At 45.0% G+C, this 24,363-nt stretch overlaps 1 protein-coding gene across 3 annotated transcripts in view; it reads left to right on the top strand.

The window, feature by feature from the left end:
* The first annotated feature begins 8,570 nt into the window (after positions 1-8,570).
* The window catches only part of CCNJL (cyclin J like), a 44,824-nt gene continuing 29,031 nt past the window's right edge, over positions 8,571-24,363 (top strand). Inside the window, exons 1-2 of one of the 3 annotated variants that reach the window (XM_019740662.3) lie at positions 8,571-8,748; positions 9,470-9,584. In XM_019740662.3, the coding sequence (XP_019596221.1) occupies positions 9,522-9,584 (63 nt within the window). In that variant the 5' untranslated portion in view covers positions 8,571-8,748; positions 9,470-9,521. Of the gene's footprint in view, positions 8,749-8,812; positions 9,100-9,469; positions 9,585-24,363 lie in introns of those variants that run through there. The other 2 variants (XM_074313863.2, XM_019740653.3) reach the window with 2 other exon arrangements.

Here is a 24,363-nt window from a genome sequence, read left to right as displayed (position 1 = left end):
GCCCCCCCCCGCCCCCCCCCCCGCCCCCCATGGACCAATGGGGAAGTTGTGATCCGAGGAGACTTCACCGGCCTACAAGTGCACGTCAAGCTAGGGCAGGTAGGCCCGCAACCTGGTTCCCAGATGCCTTTGTGCATCACACAAAGCGCTTTGGAAGCACTGTCGCTTACGCTCAGGAAGGGAAAAGAGGTGTAACTACGTGGGTCTAGTAGGTCCGAAAAAACCAACATAAAGTTTAAAGACAGAAAAAACATTTGCAACAAATTCAACAGACCAAATCTTGTTAGTTTTAATATAGAACTAGCTCTAATACACCAACAAAAAGATGAGTAAAGGACAATTAGAAGAAATACAGATAATTCCATTTTTCAAACCCCAGTTTTAGAGCAAAGAAATGTGAAAATGATGTATCCAATATCAGAATCATTTTGGGGGAAATTTAGTGTATATATATATAATATATATATAGTGTATTATATATTATATGAGTATATATAATATATAATGTATATTTAGTGATGAGTTAATTTTGGTGAGGGTCCAGAGAAGCAGACTCTTTTTAACATTCCACAGGAATGTATTTTGGTAGAACCTTCCTGGAGGCCAATTTATACTCTGTTTTGGAAGCCTTAAAACCGTTTATACCCTTTATCACAGCAATTTTACTTCCAGGAGAGGATCCTTAGGATATAATGGAGAAGTATAAAAAAAGTATGTTGTTAAGATTTTCATCTCAGTATTGTTTATGATGCACAGAGAAAAACCAGAAACAATGTGAGAGTTACCAACAGTTCTTGGTCATAGTGTATTTTAAAATATCCAACAATAAAAGACTGGTTAAATACATGATGATTTATTTATACGATAGATTATTAGGCAGCCATTACAAATATTTTTGAGTGATATTTTTAAGGTATCTCTTGAAAAATGCTCACAAGATAAATTTTGGACTTAGAAGCAGCAGGATCTAAAACTATGTATACACACAATTACAGCTTGATGATATAGTACTTTTCGCTCACCCCTATTCGGTACCTTGTATGCACTAGACATTATGTCATTTGATCTTCATATAACTCTATAAAAAAAGAGTACTGGTAATACCCCTACCTTTACAAATGAAGAACCTGGGTTAAGTAACTTGCTAAGATCATTAACTAGGAAGGAACAAAGCCAAGACTGAAGTCTGAGCAGTATCCCTGAGAGCCCTGCTTTGACCACTGGGCTGGTGGGAAGTGGAGAGGCCAGGGTGGGGGAAGAGCAATACATCAGAAATGTTCTGGGTGATGGGATTAAGGTCCCTATCTCAGTACAGTCATCCACCACCTACGACATTTAGGTCACCCATGAACCGTATATATGACAGGTGGTCCCATAAGATGTTAAGGGAGCTGAAAAATGCCTACTGCCTCGTGACATTGTAGCTGTCATGACATCGTGTGCAATGCATTACTCACATGTTTGTGGTGATGCTGGTGTAAACAGACCTACTGCCCTGCCAGTCATATAAAAAGTACAGCATGGGGACGGCCGGTTAGCTCAGCTGGTTAGAGCGCGGGGCTCTTAACAATAAGGTTGCAGGTTCCATCCCTACATGGGCCACTGTGAGCTGCGCCCTCCACAACTAGATTGAGACAACTGCTTGACTTGGAGCTGATGAGTCCTGGAAAAACACAAATAAATAATAGTTAAAATACATAGCACGTACAATTATGTATAGTACATAATAGTTGATAATGGTAATAAATGACTGTTACTGATTTATGTATTTCTTCACTATACTTTTTATCATTATTTTGGACTGTACTCTTCCTAAATATTTTTTTTTAAAGTTTGCTATAAAACAGTATGCCATATAACACAGGCAGCAGCCTCACACATCTTGTGTTTATACATATATCATCTCTTCATTGCATCATTTCCTCTTGTGCTTGATTTAATCTCATGTTCTTTCAGACAGTAAGATGTGCAGATTTGTAGCCCAGGAGCAATAGGCTATACCATCTAGCCTAGGTGTATAGTAGGTTTGTGTAAGTGCACTCTGATGTTTGCACGACAATGAAACTGCCTAATAATGCATTTCTCAGAATGTATCCCTACCATTAAGAGATTTATGACTGTAAGTGAGAACTTCAGTCTTCAGGTGCTCAGAACTAAAACCTCTGTGGTCTTCCAAATCTCCCTCTTCCACACCCCACATCTGGTCCATCAGCAGAGCCTACCAGCTCTAACTGCAAAATATGCTTAGAATCTGGCCCCTTCTCACCTCCACCACTTCCACCTGGAGCTTCTAGCTGGTCTCCCTTGCCACCCACTGTCTGTGCCCAGCCAAGGATACCATCACATTGATATCACGTGGTTGCCTGGTAGTGACAGGAGGGTGGGGTTGTTCAGAATCTTAGTATTTTAATCGTGCTTTAATAGTGTTACAAGGGGAGTGATACTTGGGTAATGAAAACATTTTTAAATAGATGATTGCCCCGCACTCTCCCCCACAGCCCAGCCTCAGTCGCCCAGGTTAACAGCTGCTGCTTTAATCCTCAGCTCTTCAACCGTGGGTCCCTACACACGTGGAAGCTTTGGAAGCCTTTCACAGAAGGTGAACTCAAGGCATCCCATGGCCCAAGGAAAGCAGTGTCCTGTTGCTAAGTCAGGACCTCTTCATCTGGAGGGTAAAGTCCCATCTGCAGTTCCTGGCAGGATTGTCTGGTTGCTTTTTACTGTCCAGTCTCAGTTTCCTTCCTGTTCATTGTTTGTCAGCGGAGGGGAGCAGGCTCAGGGGCTTTGAAGTTAATGGCTGCTTTTATTTCCTCCTCCCAGAGTCTGGGAAGCTCTTAGGGTCTCGCTCCATTGTTCCTCACAGAATCCTAGTTGGACTGGAAGGCTGCTTATCGCACACCTATTCCAGAGTTCATAAACTAGGGCTGGTGCTGGGCCTGGCCACATGGCGTTAAAATAAAAGGCAATGCAGTATTTCAAAAATCAGGAGATGTCTCAATTTCTTTGGAAACTCCAGCAGTCTGGCAATAATGGGCCCACATTCTGGAGCCAGCACAATCAGATAGGTGCAGAAGGGGCTCCTCGCTTTGGATGCTTCATGAGCCCTCTGGCTGACTGCAGTCCTTACCACTCCCTGCTGCCCATGGCACCTCGGCTGGGGTGGGCACTGACCATCAAACTGGTGCTCACATGTGCATACGTATTTAGTTCACATAGTAACCGTGCAAATGGTGCATAAAACTTACGTTACACCTGGAACAACCCTATTTCCAAATAAGGTCACATTCTGACATACTGGGTATTAGGATTTCAATATAGCTTGTTGGAGGGACACAATTCAACACATAACAGAAGGCAATAGCATTGTAAGAAACATTTACTGTGAAGCATTAAACCAAGCATAGGCCCGACCACGTATATCATATACAACGAACTGGCTCCCGGTAAAGGGAGACTTATTATTTATTTATTTATTTGTTTGTTTATTTATTTATTTATTTTTAATTAAAGTTTATTGGGGTGACAATTGTTAGTAAAGTTACATAGGTTTCAGGTGTACAATTCTGTATTACATCATCTATAAATCACGTTTTGTGTTCACCACCCAGAGTCAGTTCTCCTTCCATCACCATATATTTGATCCCCTTTACCCTCATCTACCACCCCCCTCCCCCTTTACCCTCTGGGAGATTTATTTTTTTACTTATTCTTTTTGTATCTTTCTGATCTTATACCTTTCTTTTTTAATTACATGTCCTAAGTTTTGAGTTCTGTTTGTAAAATGCTGCATTTTTTATTCTTCCTGCCTGGTCCTCAGGCCTAATCTGTGGAGTTGTATCTCAAGGATTTCTGGTGAGAGTCATAAAGGACTGGGCCAGTGTTCACCTTAACGGGGTTGGCTTGGTTTTTGGTTAAAGAGCAGAGTGGTAAACAAGGCTCATGTCTCCATGTTTACGGCCCAGATGTCTTCCTTCTGTCCCTGTAAACAGAGGCAGCCTTCATGCTTTTGGTCCTAAATGGGGCAATGCAAACCATTAAGACCCTAAGGAAACACTACTCAAAGCATATGCCTCAACTTCCCCTGAGAAACCGAGTGCTCAAAGAATCTGAATCACTGACTTTCCCTGCCAGCCAGAATATTCACTGCGGTGTGGTTATGGCAGCAAAAAGCCTGGAAACAACCTAAATGTCCAGGAAAACAATACTGGCTACCCATATCATGACGGATCCGTACTTGGGTCTACGGGATAACTGTGCAGCTCTGCGGGCACTGCCATGAAACAACCATTCACGTAAAAGGGGGGAAAGCCATGAATGTCTGTGTTGGTAAATGCAGAGGTCACTTCTGCAAGGAAATACAAGTGCTGGTTATCCCTGGGTAGGAGAGCAAGGCCTGGGACCAAGGGTGAGAACGTGTACATTTCACAGTATATATTTGTCATGTGAGAGCTTGTATCATATGAAAAAAAGAGAGAAAAGAGAGTTAAAGTGAGCAATTGAAAATATTACATTGTTTTGTCCTCTGAGGAAGATTAGAAAGGTCAGAAAAAAATTTTTCTCTCATTTTATACTTGAAAATATTGTACTTAGGTAGGATGGTCTTGCTTTAAATTTTTGGTTTCCATCCTGTGAGTTTCAGACATTGAGGGTGGAAGAGTGGTAATTGACCCATAGCAAGCACTTGATAAAGGTTTAGTTTTTGACTGAATGAATGAACAAATGAATGAATGAATAATTCCTGGTTTGGTTGGGGATGGAGTGGGAGAATTAACTCCAGTCGCATCGTTCCCCTGTTGTCCGCCAGACGAAACCTGCCCTGCTAAGGACACCATTTCTACCTGTGGACAGAGACTCACCACCAAAAACATCAGCACAATGTATTTTTATTCTTCAGAGATACTGGGAAAAAGACAGACTCCTGAGACTGACACACAAAGGACAGCAGATTACAAATGAGGTTTAGAATCCTTTGAAAATAGCCCCTGGTAAAAAGCCCCAAGTTTCTCCCTCCCTTTCTCACCTATCAGAACTCCTGATAACTGAGAACTGAAGGTTAGGAAAAGGGGACTCCAAATCAATGAATAAGAAAGGCCTTTCTTCTTTTAGTGTACCCTGTGTAGAAAAATTATTGAGAAAAAAAAATAATATAGCAATGGAAAAAAAACCAAAACAATACTGCGAGTTGTGTGATTCAAAGGAATCTAGTAAGTATATCGTGTGATTATTTTAAAGTAACATTCACTGTTTTTTTCTGATTATGAAAGTAATACATGTTTCTTGCAGAAAAATTAGAAAGTACGGATATACTAGAATATAAAGTAAAATAACACTTTCTTCAATCCTACCACTCTGATTACACAGTTAATAGTTTTATGGATATTCTTCAGTTTCGTGTGTGTGTGTGTGTGTGTGCATGTAGTATAATTGGAATCATACTCTAATCTCCTTTTTCACTTAATATATTGTGAACATTTTTCCAAGTCATTATTCATTCTCTCAAAAAATGTTTTTTAAGAGCCAAATCATTATTTAACCAGTTCCTGTTCTAATAGTTCACTATAATAAAAAAGCAGTATGATGAAACCTCCTGTAAATAAAACTTTGTACTCATCTGCTCAATTTTTTAGAATAAATTTTCAGAAATGGAATAGTTGGAGCAAATGATACATTTGTCAATTTTCTGCATATCGCTTTTCAGAAAGATGCTATTTATATTCCCAGCAACACTGTATATTTGTCAGCACTGCATATGATGTTTATAGAAATCCTTAACAATATGTACCCCACTCTTTCTAAAAAAAAAATTAATGTCTTTGCTAGTGAATATGAGCATTTTAAAAATATTTATCCATTTGAATTTCTTCTTTCATGGTGTGCCTGTTCATCCATTTCTGCATTTTGGATGTTAGTGTTTTATGTATTGATTTATAAGAGGTCTACATAGTAAGACCAATCTTTGTCACATTTGTTAAAAACATGTTCTTCAATTTGTCATTTGCCTTTTTGCTGATATTTGATATGTCTAAGTCTTGCATATTTATTCAAATATATATATTCATCTTTGCCTTTTGTTTCTTCGTATGTCTTAATAACTGGTCCTCTCCTTTGAAATAATTCACCTATATTTTCTTTTTTTTTTAATTAAAATTTTTTTTTAATTGGAGAACAGTGTGTTTTTCCAGGACCCATCAGCTCCAGGTCAAGTCATTGTTTTCAATCTAGTTGTGGAGGGCACAGCTCGCTGGCCCATGTGGGAATCAAACTGGTGACCTTGGTGTTATGAGCACTGCACTCCAACCACTGAGCCAACCTGCTGTCCCTCACCTGTATTTTCTTTTAACTGTCTTTTAATTTTTTTGTTTGTTTAGTTCTTTGAGTTTGATAAAGTTAATTCATATACAGTAGTCCCCCTTATCCACCGAGGATGCGTTCTAAGACTCCCAGTGGATGCCTGACACCACAAATAGTACCAAACCCTATATATACTATGTTTTGTCCTATACATACATACCTGTGATAAAGTTTAACTTATAAATTAGGCACAGTGAGAGATTAACAACGATAGCTAACAATAAAACAGAATAATTATAACATACTGTAATAAATTACGTGAATGTGATCTCTCTCAAAATAGCTTATTATACTGTACATACAAGATGGCTACACTGGACAAAGGGATGATTCCCATCCCGGGGGGGATGGAGCAGGATGGTGTGAGACAGCGTAAGATTTCATCATATTACTCAGACCAGTGTACAATTAAAACTTATGAATTATTTCTGGAATTTTTCATTTAATAGTTTCAGATTGCAGGTTACTGAAACTGTGAAAAGTGAAACCGCGGATAAAGGGGAACTACTGTACTGGGATCCACAAAATGGAGGCAGCTCCAGGGGCCCCACCCCAGTCACAAATCTAAACTTACCGTGCTTCCCCGAAAATAAGACCTAACCAGAAAATAAGCCCTAACGTGATTTTTCAGGATGACATCCCCTGAACATAAGCCCTAATGCGTCTTTTGGAGCAAACATTAATATAAGACCCGGTCTTATTTTCGGGAAAACACAGTAAGTCAGCCTGCACTTACGGAAAACACCTGTCATGGAAACCTAACGTACACCAATCACAGTCCTCCACTTCAGCTTTAGCTATAGCTTTCTTTACCCTAGAAAATAGGACCTGCTAGCCTTATAAGGAAATCCCAATCTCGTAGGCAATCATGCCGTTTCTGTGTTGCCTCTTAACATTCCATAAAACTTGCTCTTACCCAAAATCCCTCAGCGAGAGTGCTCCACTGCTTGTAAGGCACTGTACTCCCCCAATACATGGGCTGTCTTCCCTTGAATAAAGGACAGTAACGTCATTACTAAATTGTTTGAGTTTTGACATTTGACTTGTTATATTTATTTTAGTGATGGTTTAAATAGATTGTTTTTATGTTTTCCCCCCAAATTAATTTCCCCAGCCTTATTGAAGAATTTACCCTTTTCCTCACAAAAGTGAAATGCCACATTTATCATATGGTTAATTTTTAAGTATGTTGTATGTGTTTCTAAGTTTTCAACTATTCCACTGATGCACAGTCGTCTATTCTTGCATCAACACCATTGTTTTAATGATAGCTTTGCAATATGGTTTAAGATTTGGTAATATAGGTCTACCCGTCCATTAAAAAAAAAAAATCTTAGCTTTTCTTAGATACTCTTCCATTTGAGTGTTAGAAAAAGTTGTCATTCCTCCCTCACTCCCACCTACCTACAGCCTTTAGATTTTTATTAAAAGAGTTAATTTGGGTGAAGTTGGTATTTTTCACCTTCTATTTCTTCAAGCTTTTCTTGTTTTAACCTTTATAATTTCTTAAGAGCACTTTTTAGTAAGTTTATTCCTAGGTACACTTTTACAAGTGTTCATAATTTTTTTTTTTATTATTAAAACTGCTCTTTAAGCTCCAATTGAAGTTTATCAAAGCTGACTTTAAAATTTTTTCCAGGTGGGTGTTAGCTTGCAGGAAACCAGTCAGAAACTAAAGGCTCTTTAGTAGCAGCTATTTATTGAGTGTAGTTGGCATGGCGATTATCCCTTTACACGAATTATCTTGTTTAGTGATAGATATCTCCAACAGGTTGGTGCAATTTTTATTCCCATTTTACACACGAGGGTTCCCAGGCTTGGGAGAGTCTGAGGAACTTGGCAAATACCACCCAGTTGGTAGGTGGATTTGAAACAGGTCTGTGAATCTCCAAAAGTATCACAAAAAACAATCAGCCGACGCTGTGCCATCAGATGAGCTGATTCAAGGGAGAACCTTTCCGAAAACAATCAACTGAACTAAACAGACAATGCTTTCCACGCGAAGGTCCCTCCCAAAAGACTAGTTTTCCTCCAATGCACGGCATAGATCTGTACTTTGCAGTAGCACAATAAATACCAGTTGATTTACTGAGCGTCCTTGAGAATTAGGGATTCGTGGACAATCAAGAGTGGCTTTTCTGGAGCTTTCGTGGGAATTGTCCGTATCTGCCTCCCCATCGCAGAACAGGTTAAAAAAAAAAAAAAAACCAAACAAAAACAAAACAGGTGGAACCTACTACGTAACGTTGACAAGAGCAGCGCACGCAGGAGACAGAACTTTCTGGCGCATCCCGCCCGCGCGTTTCACGCGTGGTGCGCGCAGGTGGCGCCGCGGTCCCTGCGCTCCCAGCGTAAGCCCGTGGGGTGCCCAGGAGGCCACCCCGAGTCTCTGCCAAGGTGAGGGGAAGCTTTCCACCAAGGCGGGGGAGGAGGGCGGGCAGGAAACAGAGCCAGCGCAGGCGAAAGAAAGACTCCAATTCCCAGCCCCCCGCCCCGCGGGGTACGGGGGCTGGCAGCGCATGCGCGAGGCCCGGCCCCCAATTCCCTTAGCGAGGGAGGGAGGCCCCCGGCGGCCCAGAGACTGCGAGCCGCTGCGGGACCCGAGCGCACGCAGGGGCGCGGCGGCGCCGGGGTGAGCGGGGCTGCGGAGGCGGCCGTCGAGAGCGTGGAGCGCCGGGCGCGAGGGCCCGCCGGCTGAGCTCTGGGAGGGACTTGGCGCCCGCAGCCCCCCACGCCGGAGAGGGATGCGTGAGTTTCGCCCCGGCCCGAGGGCAGGATGTGGGAGCAGGACAAAGGCTGGGCGGCGGGGGAGGAGTTGGGGACGGCGAGCCGGTGGCCGCTGCTGGAGTCCCAGCCTCGGGCGGGCTAGCGGAGTCGGCAACTTTCTCTGCAACTTTTGCAAAAGGGAAGACAATTCTGCAAGTGATTGCACAGCTCCAGGTCGCCCTAGGTCCCACGAACAGAGGGGAGGGGACACCGCAGCCATCCCGGGATGGGCGGCGACCCCCAGCTCTGCTGAGGTGGGCAGGAGGGGGGCTCCCGGCCGGGGGCGAATAGGAATGCCGAAGGTTAGAGCCCGAGTGCGCTGCGTCCGCTGAGGTAGCTCGTGTCCACGCAGGGTGCGCCCTGAGAGCCCGGTAGCCTCGGATCGTGGCGCTGCATACGCGACGATGGATGAGCGGTGGTGGGAAGGGCGCGTCGCTTCGGACGTCCACTGCACCCTGCGCGAGAAGGTCAGTCCCTCCCCGCCCGTGTCGCTCGCAGGACTGGGTATTTAAAGTCCCTTTTGCTCTCGAGTCGGTTTGCTCAGGTCACCCCGCGGGCGAACTAGGAACTCCCGGTGCCTTTCTTTCCTCCTGCCCTTAGCCCCTTCCCGGAGAGTCCGGGTGAGAAACGGGACTGTAGAGCTTAAGTTGGTTTTTCTGATTTAGGGACCCAGAGCTTCCGACCAGCTAAACCGAGAGAGCTACTGTACTCTCGAAGGCGGTATTCCCCACAGTATTTTCACCCAAGATCATTTTAAATGGTACATGAATAGACTTAAAAAATATCTTAATGTGCAATTTAAAAACTTATGTAGCAAGTTCCCCATAGGGTAAATGATGCTGATTTTCCGTTTATTGTAACGATGTAGTAGTTCCTTTTAAAATAAAGTAAAAGTAGTGACTCAATATTAGGAAATATTAAGTAAATGACAGTATAAGGTATAATACATAGTTATGCTCTCCCAATATCTCTCGGATGGGACTGAATAAAATGTAAGAAACACTAATCTAATGAGAGGCTATAAATCTAGGAGGATGTGAAGAGAAAACAAACACTCCCTGCCAGTTTGCCTCCGGTGGCAGAAGGTGGGGGCAGCTGAAATGTGATCCCTGCACTCCCCTTGCCTCAAAGAGAGAAGTGCTGATGGGCACTGAGAAGGTGGAAAAGGCCAGGTGGGCTGGAGGCATGGTCCCTGTGTCTTGCCTCCTACTCCTGGGATGAGACTGGGAGGGGTGGTTTGGGGAACAGGTGTGAAATAGAGTGTATTAGATCCCTAGGGCTGCCATGAGAAAGTACCACAAATGGGGGCACTTAAAACAATAGAAATGTGTCCTCTCCCAGTTCTGGAGGCCAGAAATCTGAAAACAAGGTTTCAGCCAGTCCATTCTAATCCTCAGCGTTCCTTGGCTTGTAGACCTCACTGAAATGTCTGACTGTTGTCACATGGCATTCTAGCTGTATGTGTGTGTCTGTTTTCTCTCCTTATAAGGACACCAGTCATTGGAATAGGGTCTACTTTAATCTCATATGACCTTATCTTAATTTAACTAATTACTGTACATCTGAAAAGACCCGATTTCCAGATATGTCCATTCGACACAATCTAGGTTCCAGGTAGACATGAATTTGGGAAGACACTATTCAACCCAGTACAGGGAGAGTGAGGTTTTTTTTAGTGGGGTACCTGGGTCTCTACACAGACAGGTCCCACAGCCAGTGCATTTGTACCCAATATCTATGGAATTCTGTTTAAAAAGTCAGTAGCTATACAAAGTTTTTTCCTCATTTGGAAGTAGCTGTCTTCCAGTCACAATTAAGTTGTTTTTTTTTTCTTTTTTCCTGTACCTACTAGTCCATCTCTGTCACGTGTTGCTTGTCCAGGCTGTGACTTTCCTTTGCTTCCCTGGGTCTTCTCCCTGAAGCAGAATGGCCAAGGTACAGGCACATTCTGGACCTCTGGAGAAGAAATCCAGGTCTTAGTGTTTGATTAAAGTGGGATGGTAGACCAGGCAGTTCGGTCTTGGTCCTTTTCTGGGGGTGGGGGCTAAATGAATTAGTGAGGGCTGCCATGAAAATTGGGCTTCCTTGCTTATCATGGGCTCCAGTGGTTGTCAGTTCTGCTCATAGCTTGGGAGGAACGACTTTGACCTTATTGGCCCCTTTCTAGCAGGAAGGATTTCTGAGAACTGTGTAAATTCAACCAGCTCAGTTCCCTGAGAATCCCCAATCTTTTATAAATAAGTGAGCGTGTTCTAATCTCTCCTCTAGCCACTCAAAGGAACAGGGCAGGCAGGTCCCCATTCATTGTCTTCGCCCATGTCATAGAGCCAGATTAGTTCACTACTAGGCTGCCTACCTTGAGGGAGAATGGGTTTATCCAGGTTTTACAGGTTAGAAGTAGAAAACTCACTCGGGTGAATGCTCCGGCTTACCTGTGACTTCAAGCTGAACTTATAGGGTAAATCCTGGGTTAGTTTGGTTATAATGTCTTACCTCCCCAGTATATTAACTATTTTTCTTCTTTGTTTCTTCTCTCTGTTCAAAGAAGATGCTTCTCAAGAAAATTTGACTTAATGGAGAGTTTGCAGAGAAAAGTGAAGATTAGCGAGAACCCAGTATCCACACTGTTCTCATCTTTCTTAAGGAATGAGGGCTGGCCCTTTATTTTTCCCAGACAAGTAATGTTTTTTTTTTATTAAACATCTCTAATAATATATTCCTAACACTGTAGAACACTTTACAAGTGTCTGGCACACAGTAGATACTATGTGTTGAACGTTGCCAGATGAATACAAAGCAAGTTGCTATATATATGCTGTTGAATTGTCACATAACCATGGGCAGCTATCCTTACTTGACTGATAATGCAAGAAGCCGGGCTGGGGTCATGGAGATAGTGGGAACCCCACTTTGTCAGATGTGACGTTCCAGTATAACATTATACTATAGTATGTAAAATGGGACACCACGGAAATGAACGTTGGTATTGAATGCAAACTAGTAATGGCCGTAAAACCCTGAGCTGCTTATTTAACCTCTTTAAACCTGGCCTCCATCATCCGTGCTTCCACAATAGTCAGAACGTAGCATGTGTCACTTCCCTGCTTAAAGACCTTCAGTGTCATCCCCTTGCACTTAGAATAAAATTCCCAGTCCTTACCACCACTTGTAATACCTGACACAGTCGAGCCCTGGCCTGTTCTCCTGCCTCGTCTCTTACCCTCTCCCAGACGGCCCCCCCTTTTTCTTCCTTGAGTAAGTCAAGCTCATTTGTGTCTCTGGGTCTTTGCACTGCTGTATTTGTTGTCTGCTTTTCTCTGTTGCTGTTCCTCTGTGTCAGTCTATCAAATCCTCCTGTCTTGTGTTTCTCTATAGCACTTACTAGCATTGGGAAGTATTTCCTTTGATTATCTTTTCCTCCATACCAGAATATATACGCCCCAAGAATAGGCCTGCGCGTGTGTTGTTCAGTGCCGAGCCTCAGTGCCTAGACAGATACTCCCCAATCTGCGTGGAATGATGAGAAGGATGCATCCCCCAAAGTGTAAAATTAATAGGATCTTGAATCCAACAACAGGTTGAGGGCCACCTTCTTTGTCCTTAAAGCCTCTCCCCTCCACCACATGCCCCGGCCCTAACTTCATGCTTATTTCTGTCACGGTCCCTGTCCCTATGTAGTAACTTTTCCTACTCACTTGCCTGGGCTGCATGCAGGCATGAGGTGCATCCGGTATCTCAGCATTCCCGGACCAGTGTCTGGTGTGGAAAGGGGCTGAGCCGTGTCCACAGCCTCACCTGCTGTAGGCACAGCCGTTGGGAGAGCACAGAAGGGGAGGACCAGGCTCAGAGGGACTCTACTGGGGCATGTCGAATGGACGTGCTAGAACGTTTCCCGGAGATCTTAGTCGGGTCTTTGGCGAATGCCAGAAGATGCCCCCTGGCCTGGGCAGTCTGTGAACAGCCACAGTGTTGGCTGTGGTGCCAGGTGCAGGACCAGGTGGAGGCTGCCTCCCAGCTTCCTACAGACTCGCACCTTCTCTCAGATAATGTGTGTGGGGGGTGGGGGAGAAGAGGGATAAGGGGAGGGTTTAGAAGTAGAATTTCGCTCAAGAGCAGATTTACTGGTGTGGACCAAAGTCCAGCGTAAGGATCTTAGGGAAAGAACTATAGGTTGAGCCTAGGTAATAGAAATCCAGATTATCCCTCCCAGACTTTTGCCAGGAGTTTCCATTTTTCTCCCCAAATTTTATCTCCTAAGGAGCAGAAAATAGATAGAACTTGGTCTGGTCTCCTTTCAATTTATGTCCATTTGACACATAATTTTCACTCCTATTAAATAGAAATGGTTATGTTAGTAAACAAAGGTTTAAGGACATTCACTCTGTGATTTAAGGCTTCTTGGGTGTGTGGAAGACTTTCTGAATATGGGGTTTGGGGATACTTGCAGGGGGAAAAATTCCCACCTTCCCAAAGCCATGTGACAAGCCCTACTTGATATGACCTGGTTGCTTTGTCTTCTGGTGCTTGGAGGAGCCTGCACGCCACAGGCTCCCTCCTTCCCCATTGGGTGCTCGCCTTCCAGGACTGGAGTCATGGAAGACCTAGCGGTCGTCTCATCCTGTCCCAGATTTAAGATCTGCAGAACAACCAGCCACCCAGTGCATTTTTCCTACTTCCTGAAGCTTACTTCCTCGCACACCTAGGGAACTTGAGCTGTGTGAGACCACGTTTCTTGAACCAGTGGACGGATAAAGCACATTTTTACCGATTTGTAACTAGATATATACAAAGATCTTCCAAAACACCAACAAAAATGATGTTTAGTGGCCACTGTTTATTGAGCGCTTTGTTTCAGGCAGTGTGCCAAGCACACCCTGTGTGTTAGCTCATTGATTCCTCATGTCTGCCCCATTGCTGGGATTGATGCCGTTTTATAGGTGGGAAATTGCAAGACTCAGAGGGTGTGAGTAACTGACTTAAAATCAAATAGGTGATTGTGTCAGAGCTCGAGTGTAAATTTATTTGAAAAAACATCCATTTTAGCCAAGAAAAGGAGCACAGGGCAGGGAAGAATCGAGGCTCTGCCATCCATGACACTAGGCTCTGTATTTTAGTGTGTGTTACGATGGTTCTAGAAGATCTGGGTTCTCCCTAACCTACCTCCTGACAGGGCTATCTTATGCTTGTGGTTCTCGGGATCCCTTCTGGAGGTAAGGATGAGGCTCTTAGTAGAAGGAGGTGTTTCTTGCAGTCCAGCCTACAGAGTTGGATGATCTGGGCTGCCCCTGGAGGTGAGTACAAAGAGGGGATGGAAGATGGGGGACTGGAAGAAAAATGGAGTGGAGGGGTTGGATGAGATACCATTCAAGGTGGCGCCCAGCTAGAGACTCCCCTACTCCAGCGGCTCACCTATATTCTGTAGGAAGCTGGGGGGAAACTGAATCAGAACTTGGCGTCCTCTCTTGCGTCCTTTATGTCTTAGAGTACGGAAGCGCTCAGTGTGCCCACACCACTCAGCCAAGATATGTATCTTATCTGTGGAAGAAGTGTATATTCTTGTAGCTTTCGTTTCATCTATAAACCGGGACAGTGATGTGATCCCTGCCCCACCTGCTTCCCAGGTGTCCTGCGAGAAAGTGGGTGTGGGCACACTCTGTCATCAACCTCTGGGGCCTCTAGAGCCTTTGGATTGTGGGGTGGGGAAGGGGCTTGGCGAGCACTCTGGTTGGCCGGGAAGCCTGTGCTCTCTACGTGAAGGGAGGGCATTAAAGGCTTTGAGCTGGCCCTGTGCCCCTGCCTTTGACTTGTTCTTTGTCTTCCTAAACCACACAGCCCCTTGGGTAAAGGAAGTGTAGCCAACATTCTGTAGTGTGTCTGAGCACCTGGCAGAAGGAGGTGACACCGGGTCAGCTCTTTTTTCATTTTTTTAAAAGTTACACACACACACACACACACACACACACAGGCTGAGTTTGAATTGTCCTAAGGCACTGGGTTCCTTGCAGGTCACTGGAGCAGATGGTGCCGGAGCCTGGGCCTTTTTTGTGATAGAGACCTCCGCGCTGGTACCAGCAGCTACTTGGTCCAGAAATGGTCATCCCCTGAGTCTAGTGGGTGGGTGGGGGGACAGAGGGAAAGGGAGAATCATCAGGAATTGGGGAGAGTCAATTATTGGAAGGAATAGTTGACAAAGAACCTAAATGTCATCAGAAGGAAATTGGTTTCACTGTGGTTCATCCATACACTAAAAATGTGGCATAGTTATTAGATGTGATGTGTTAGACAACTTTGTACTTATTGACAGTTGATTTTTCTGATCATTGTAAAAATCCAAACAACTCAGAGCACGGCTGACTCTTTGGAGTGTACCACTGTTTTTCCCTTAACTTTTTATTATAGAAATTTTAAAAGATATGCAAAAATAGAATAGTAGAATGAATCCCCATGTACTCTCCACCCAGCTTCAGTACTTGTTTCATCTGTCCCCAGACAGCGTGTCATTTCACCTATAAATACCCACTAACAGATAAAGGATTTTAGAAAATGTAACAACTATGCCATTATTACACCTAACAAAATGAACAGTTCATTAATGTGTTCTATTGCCCTATCCATACTCAGTTTTCCCCAGTGGTCTCAAAAATGGCTTTCCTAGGTGGTTTGTTAAATCATGACCCAGATAAGGTCCAGGTATTACATTTCTTAAAAAATTACTCTAAGTCTTTTATTTTCTAAAGGTCTCCCAACCTCCCATCCCCTTAAAAAAAATATTTTTCATGCCATTGATTTTTGGAGAAACCAGATCATTTATCCTGATGAATACCCTTGATTTGTCCTATTTCTTCATGGTATTGTTCAACTTGAGTTCTCTATTAACATTTGGTTTATATACTTCCCTTCACTTGTGGGATTCTAACCTACTTGTTTTCTAGCTGTCAGCTCAAACATCACTTCCTCAGAGGTGTCTTTCCTGAGTCCCAGACAAGGTCGGGCTGGGCCCCTTGTTGTGTGTTCTCAGATCATCCTGGATTATTCCTTTAGTACTCAGCACAGTTTATAATTGTATAGCTATTAATGCAATTGTTTGATTCTGACCCACCTCACTCCCTAGACAGCAGGCCCGTGAGGGAAGGCAGGGGCTGTGTCTCTCCAGTTCTGAGCAGCTACTGCAGATGAGGCCCCCCCATTGGTATGTGCACACCCCAGACACCTTATCTGGGGTCAGTACCTTACAGCCCACATGTTGTCTTCCTGGACCTCACTGTTGAAATAGTGTCAAGGGGCGGGGGGGACAGGGAGGGTGTAGGTTGCACGGCTGCCAGTAACTCCATCTTTCAGGTAGAGAAACAGTCTCCAAGGGCTCGAGGACTTAGCCAAGCCCCCCCTATTAAGTGGGAGAGCTGGGGCCTTAAAACTTTGCAATCTGCTGTCCAGAACCTGACTTTCGACAAGCAGAGGAATTGCAACCAGTCTTGACATCAGTGATGGTGTAACATGAACTTCCCCTTCAGGGGGCTGACACTGAGCAGCTACTGAAGAGGTGAGAAGGCGCATGGAGGGCGGTGGGGGGTGTTAAGCTGTTGGCTCCGGAGTTGAAATCTCTTATTGGTCTCTCTCCTTTTGTGTTCACTTTCTGTTTTGAAATAATTTCAAACGTACAGAAGAGTTGCTGGCATAGTACACAATTGTGAACTTTTTTTTTTTTTTTTAAAGATTTTATTGGGGAAGGGGAACAGGACTTTATGGGGGAACAGTGTGTACTTCCAGGCCTTTTTTTTCCCCCAAGTCAAGTTGTTGTGCTTTCAATCTTAGTTGTGGAGGGTGCAACTCAGCTCCAGGTCCAGTTGCTGTTGCTAGTTGCAGGGGGCACAGCCCACCATCCCTTGCGGGAGTCGAACCGGCAACCTTGTGGTTGAGAGGACAGGCTCCAACCAACAGCTATCCAGGAGCTCAGCGGCAGCTCAGCTCAAGGTTCCGTGTTCAATCTTAGTTGCAGGGGGCGGAGCCCACCACAAGGAATCGAACTTGCAGCCTTGTGGTTGAGAGCCCACTGGCCCATGTGGGAATCGAACCGGCAGCCTCTGGAGTTAGGAGCATGGAGTTCCAACCGCCTGAGCCACCGGACCGGCCCCCACAATTGTGAACATTTTAACACACTTGCCTTACCATTCTCTTTTCCTGTCTTTATACATTTTTTTTTTTGTACTAAGTTGCAAGCACAGTACCCCATTATTCCTTAATACTTCGGGGTGTATTTTGCATGGTTACTTTTAAGATGGGCCGTGAAGTGGTTTCTGACAGAGTTTTTGTCAAACTACTGGAGACATCTTCCCAGGTGTCAGGGGGCCTTTTTGGGAAGACGGGAGTCAGCACTTTGGTTGGGAAGGAGGAAGCCCAGCTGGCACGACTAGCCTTTGCTGGCTGTGAGTCTGGGGAAAGCAGAGTTCTGGCTTGCTTCCTTGGACCGTCTCTGTGGCTTGGTTGGCAGGCAGCCTCTTTATTCAGCATTTACTGAGCCCCACATATAACCTGCAGACCCATGGGAGGCTCTACAGAAGCGGCCATGGACACCCCCCCCCCCCCCGAAGGCCCTCAGTGTCAGTAACGATTGTGCACATTAATGGTGCTTGCTCTTCCCTTTCATTATCGTAAGTCCTCAGACAATCCCCTCTAGTAAGTACTGTAATTATCCCCATTTTACAGATGGGACCTGCTAAAATTTAGAGAATTAAATAACTTACTAACCTCACAGGGTGGTCTGATCATAAATTCCTAACTGGGCAGGTCATAATGGGTAGTCATGCTCCAGACATATGGCTCTTTAGTAAAAGGTTTATCTTTGCCTGAAGCCAGCCCTGTCCATGGTTTCTGTGCATCTAGCTGAACACACCTCAAGAGAGCACATGATCTTAAACTGTCCTGTAACCCAGTCCCTGCTTTGTTTTCTCCCACCTCCATGTAATCTTAATTTCAAATGCATAAAAGAAGCTGCAACGTGTTATTCTCGGGAGCGTTGGAGATCTTGCTCCCCAGCATATGTCATCCGTTTGGCTCAAATAAACTCTTATAAAAATTCTAAATAAATAAACAAGCAAATACATATATACATACATGACTTACACAAGGCCATACAGCTAGTAGATGGCAGAGCCAAGATCTGAACCCAGTCTCTTAACCACTGTACCAACAGTGACGTCCAGTTGCCTAGGCAACTATGAAAAGCTTCAAAGAGGTGCTGTGTGAGCTGGGTTCAAAGAATAAACAGAAGCTTTCTAGGCAAAGAGAGGGGTGGAGGAGGTTCACCCACCAGGGCCCAGGGCAGCACCTGGTGGCCCTGCATCAGTGACGTTTGAGGAGCAGTCTGGTGAGTGGTGAGGAGAGGGAGATGGATCAGGAGCATTGGCTCTGGGGCTGCTGGTCTCTCTAGGTGTCTGCACTCATCCTGAGGGCACATGGAGGGCTGTCAGGAGGATGTGAGGAGAGTGTGCCGGATCCCTGGAAATAGCCTTGGAGACTGGGTGTTGACAATGATCCAAAGAGATGGCATCTGAACCAGGGCAGGAAGTGGGGAGACTTGAGAGTTTTAGGAAATAGTGTCAAATGGAATGAAAGATTTCAGGTTTCATAGTAGTTGGAACAAAGTAATTTTCCATTGCTGAGCATGATTGGCCTTTTTCACAGGGAGCATTGGTCTTAGAAAGCTCCTTATACTGTGTTTCCCCGAAAATAAGACCTAGCTGGACAATCAGGTTTAATGCGTCTTTTGGAGCAAAAATTAATATAAAATTTTACTTGTTTTATAGTAAAATAAGACTGGGTCTATAATATAATAGTCTGGCTAGGTCTTATTTTTGGGGAAACATGGTAGTAATTGTTAGTTTCTATGTAATCTTTGAAGACTCCCACTGCCCACCAAATTAAGGGAGTTGAGTTTATTGGGCACCTACAATATGCCAGGCACTGTTAAATGCTTGATGCACATTATTTCATGTGATTATTAGAGTTGTTTTTAAAAAAGAAAAGGAAAAGTTAAGTGTCCAAAGCACCAGTAGTTCTTGAACATCAATGTCCATTCATTCTTACCTTCAATGCATCATTTTTAGCTGCCAGCCACATGCCAAGCACTGCTAGCCAAAGGGGATTTAGTGTATTGGGTCACATAATGACGTTTCGGTCAACAGCAGACTGCATGTACAACAGCGGTCCCATAAAATTAAAATGGACCCGAATTTCCTGTAAGAAATGGAAGGCTATATTGTCTAGGAGGATTTTGTTCTTTCTCTGACAGGAGCAATATTTGTGGGGCTTGGCAGTGGAGTCCCCCTCACTCACAGCGCCTTAATTTTGAGTGTAGAGATTACATCCCCATCGGTCAGCCTCTGAAGTGTCTCAGCACAGAGGAGCTTCACCCCCTCGCCCCCCAGCACTACATGTTCCGAGGGTGCTACAGCCCTTCCAGATCTATCTCTGTGGTCTTCAGAGGACATTGCTGTAAGTTCTTTGTTGAGGACCTGAGGTCCTTTATAAGGACCCAGATCCACAGGAGCGACCTTCACAAGAATTAAGGACCACTGCCATTTTAATAAAGTGGTGGTGTGGAGCCAGCCTGTCCCTGCACTTTGGAGATATTTTCAGGTTGTAATGACGTAAAGCATGGATTTTATTTCTCTCATCAATTTGGTGCCAAAGAGAGCCCTTCGTGCCAGACTGGGTCCATGGACCCAAAACCAAATTTGCAAAGTCAAAATATTGAGTCCACAATTCTATACCCTCTCCGTGGTAAACACCTCTTTTTTATGAATTTGCATAACAAAGTTCCTTAATCTGACCACTGCTCCAACATGCGATAGCTGGAATCACATTGCCGTGACAATCCCTTATGTTTCTTTACCTTCCTCTCTTGATTTCTCATTCCTACTGATCCTCAGGCCTTTCACTCGCTCCTGACCATCATTATTACGGTGATTTACGCCTTACCCAGTCAGTTTCTTCTCAATATTTTCAATGTAAGGGCTTGTGGGACCGTGTTTCTGAAGTCTACCGTCGTGTACAGTCGTGCCCTAGGCTTCATATTCACTCACCAGTCACTCCCTGACTCACCCAGAACAACCTCCAGTCCTGCACGCTCCATTCATGGTAAGCGCCCTGTACAGATGTACCATTTATCTATTATACCCTATTTTTACTGCGCCTTTTCCATGTTTAACTATGTTTAGGTTCACACTTAACATTGTGTTACAGCTGTCTACAGTATTCCGTACAGTGACATGCTGTACAGGCTTGTAGCCTGGGAGCAGTAGGCTCTACCTGTAGCCGAGGTGTGTAGTCAGCTGTGCCATCTAGGTGTGTATAAGTGCACGCTAGGATGTCCGCACGACAGAATTGCCTAACGACGCGTTTCTCAGAAGGAATCCTCGTCATGAAGTGACGCGTGACTGTAAGTGGTGAACGAAACGAAATTCTCTACGTTCACGGAGCTTATAGTTAAGCGTCAGGCTCAAAGGAAGGGCTTATAAAATGCAGATAGGGGCCTAGCTCCGTGCCCAAGAACTCTGCTTCATGCAGTAAGTCAGGAAACGGGGATTGTACTAGATTTCTCAGGCCGCCTCAAACTGGGTGGCTTAAAACAACCGAAGTTTATTCTCTCCCAGTTCTGGAGGCTAGAAGTTCAAAATCAGGGCCATGGGGAGGGGAGCTCTTCAGCGGCTGTGGGGAGGATCCTTTCTTGCCTCTTCTAGCATCTGTTGGGTCCTAGCGATCCTTGGCGTTCCTTGGCTTGTAGCTGCAACACTCCGTTCTCTGCCTCCATCTTCACATGGCCTTCTCCCTGTCTCCAGCCTCGCCTCGTCTTTCCTCTGTCTGTGTGTCTCTGTTTTCTCTTTTAATAAGGACATCAGCCGTTGGATTAGGGCCAGTGGTAATCCAATAGGCCCTCGTTTTAATTTGATTGTATCTGTAAAGACCCTATTTCCAAATGAGGTGACATTCTTAGGTTCTGGGGAGACATGAGTTTTAGAGGGGGTCACTATCCAATTCAGTACAGGGAGGAAGCCTCCATTTTCAATAAATTCCCAGGAGATCCCAATGCCTGTGGTCAACTGACCCCAGTTGCAGAAACCCCACTGTGGATCAGCAGGGGTGACTAGGGTGGTTGATGGTGGTAGTGGTTACTTTACTGACCGGTTTCGAGCTGCATGTTAGGGTCAAGGGGCCTGGGAGAATCCATCAGAAGGAAACTGGACGTGTGGAACAAAGAGCTTTTGAGGCCACAGTTTAGGGATGGTAACCTACAAGGAAAGACAGAGAGATCCAAGGGTGGGACCTGTTACAGACACCCAGGGGATGTATGGAAGGTGACACCTGCCCCTAGATCATGGAGGACATAGGAGAATGAGGGGCACCCACAGCCAGAAGGTGTGAGGTGTGTGGTCATGTTAGCAAGTTGCCAAAGTGAAGAACTTGGGGGCGGGGGTTATAAAAACGCCATGAGTGTCGTCGGTGGGGGCTTTGGGAGGGTTCAGTGGCAGGGGTAGGAAGCGCCCACCGAGGGGTGGGCAGACATGTCTTTGGCTGCAGTTGGATGCCCAGCAGCTATAGCCAGGCCTAATGCTGGGTATGCTTGGAAGGGCAGTGGCCTTGGCTCCTGGGAATGAGGGGTTGTGTCCAGAGCTGGTCCCTCTGCCATTTGCTGAGTTCAGGGGGCCAGTGAGAGGAGTGGTGGCTGACGGTGACCTTCCTCACTGCTGGAAGGAAGCTAGAGGCCAGAAGTCAGCAAGGGGGGGATGTCACTGGCCACCCTCTCAACAATGTTGAAATAGTGTTCCTGCAGAGATGTTGATTCTTTACCGAAAATGCCTCCTTGGGTGTATGAAGCAACGGGATGGTGAGGGGAAGGAAGATGATTTTCTGGCCTCGCAGGGCCTCCCGGGTCGGTGGTGGTGTGTACTCTCGGTGGTGGTGGTGGTGGTGGTGGTGTGTATTCTCTTACTCTCAGAGGCAGGCCTCTGAAGAACCTACTCGCCCCCTCCCCTTTCTTTTTCCCTTTCAATTTGCAAGTCTCCACTTCCTGTTGGTCCCCTCGGTTACCCATGGTGTTACTTCACTGCTTGCTACTCTTTGTTCTCAGGCAGACTCAGACTCAACCCCTGGAGCTGTTTCCCAAGCAGCTGGCCCAGTGCATGGAGGCCCAGCTTCCCTTAGGAAGCAAGCAGAGGGCCCCAGTAAGGATGAGCATGGTGGGACACGCAGAGGAGAACACAGTGGTTTTCTTTCGGTGGCTAGTGTGGGAGAACAGCTCAACCCTGCTCTGTACCTTGCACTATTTATGAAGTACATGTCACACTCAAAGCTGTGTCCCACCCCTGAGGGACTGGCCAGACCCTCCCATGTCCGAGTCCATGATTTGCCACCAACCTGTAATGTGACCTTGGCCTTTGGACTTCTGTGCCTCGGTTTCCTAGGTACTAATGCTAGTGGTCGTCTCTCTGCCTGGGCCCACCTCAGGGTGGGGGGTGCTGGGGTGGAGAACCTAAATTGAGTTACAGTCACAGCGGTCAGGGAGGTGATAGTCCTTTGAGAGAGAAAAGTGGGGGTCAGGATATACAGAGAAGACAGGAAGGGCACATACTGTACTCAAAATGATCTCCTCCTGGTTGGATTGCTGGTGATTTTAATGTTCTTTGTACTCATCTGTATTTTCTAAAATTTCTATTGTGATTAGGTATTTTATAATTGGTTAAATATAACATCATTTTGGAAGGAAAACACAAACCTAAACTATCCTGTGGTGGCCCCAAAACATAGCATTAAGAGCATGGTGTCAGAAAACCCAGATTCAGATCCGTCATTTATTAATCGGGTGACCTGAAGCAGGTTGCTCAGCCTCTCTGAGCTGTCCTTGTCTGGGACACTGGGATGCTGGTGGGCCTGTTGGAGGATGAGAGGACAAAATGCATGGAAGACAGTGGCTGGCGAGTTCAGGAAAACATGCGTGCTCGTGTGTGTGTGCTTTCAAATTATAGATATCTATATATATATCTATATAGATATATATAGAGATATAGATATAGATATAAAACAGAAGGGTGTATAAAACTTTTCACCATAATGAGCAATTCCAAATACTCATGAAGACCAGAGGGGAGGTACAGGAAACTCAGGGAGCTGAATTCCAGGGGGAAAGACAAGCCTGTCGTTGCCTTGGGGTGTTATGTGCCTCATTCTACCCAGTAGCAACATGGGGTTCCCAAGAAGGAAGGAGGTCAGTGTTTACAGAGAATTGAGAGCTTCCAAAATTATTTTTATATAATATATATAATATATAAATGAGTAAATGGGATGGGGCAGGGTGAAGGGATTTAATCTTGCATTCAGTCCCTGGACCCCCTCAAGGCAGGGCACCCAGCACTTGACTGCCTGGGGCTTCTGTGAGCTGCCGTCTGCAGCCTCTCGTGCCTGTCCTAGGCTCCTAATACCATGGCTGTGTGGAGGTTCTTACCAGGGCAGTTCTGCAGGTGGAAGCTATGGCTTTTAATCTCAGTGAGCTTTTCAGTAAACCTCTTGGTTTAGAATCACTCAAGTATTAGGCATTGTGCCAGGGATTTTTGCCAGAGGATGCACTGGGGTTCAGTTTTCCCCAGTGCACCAGTGCCGAGCTGCCAGCACCGTAAAGCACCATTTCCCAGAACAAGCTCTCTGGGGTATTGTTACTCTGACTCCCCAGAAGTGTGTGTGTGGGGGGGTGATTGTCTGTGGATAAATAAATTTAACCTAGAGTTTCCCAAAACTATATAAGTTTTTTCCTGAACAAGTAATTCAGGGCCTCTAATGGGCTAATATATGATTCGTTTTAGGAAGAAGCAATGTAGTATCAGTGTTTCCCAAACTAATGGCCCACAGAACCCTTTCCTTCAGGGAGTATATCTTGGGACTGGGGTGTCATAGAACACACATTGGGGAACATTGCCTTTGAAATGACTGAGTATAGAGTGCATAATTCATAATTCTTGAAGCTTCTAGCCCTCTGGTAATACTGACCTGATTCCTCCTTAGTAATCCTCTATTGCTATTAGGTAGACTAAGGCACATGCCACCCCAAAGCAAGGAAGTGCTTTCCCTTTCCAATGGAATTCAGCACCCCAAGCTTCCTGTGCCTCCTCCCTGGTCTTCATGAGTATTTAGAATTGCTCATTATGATGAGTAGTTATATTCAACGTAAGGTCAGGAGCAAATCATTTTTTCTTACTT

The sequence above is a fragment of the Rhinolophus sinicus genome, chromosome 5 (assembly GCF_057876585.1).
Source record: "Rhinolophus sinicus isolate RSI-liver-muscle chromosome 5, RSI-T2T, whole genome shotgun sequence".
NCBI lineage: Eukaryota > Metazoa > Chordata > Mammalia > Chiroptera > Rhinolophidae > Rhinolophus > Rhinolophus sinicus.
The sequence above is the reverse complement of the archived record's forward strand: the minus strand, read 5'-3'. Positions and strand labels throughout refer to the sequence as shown.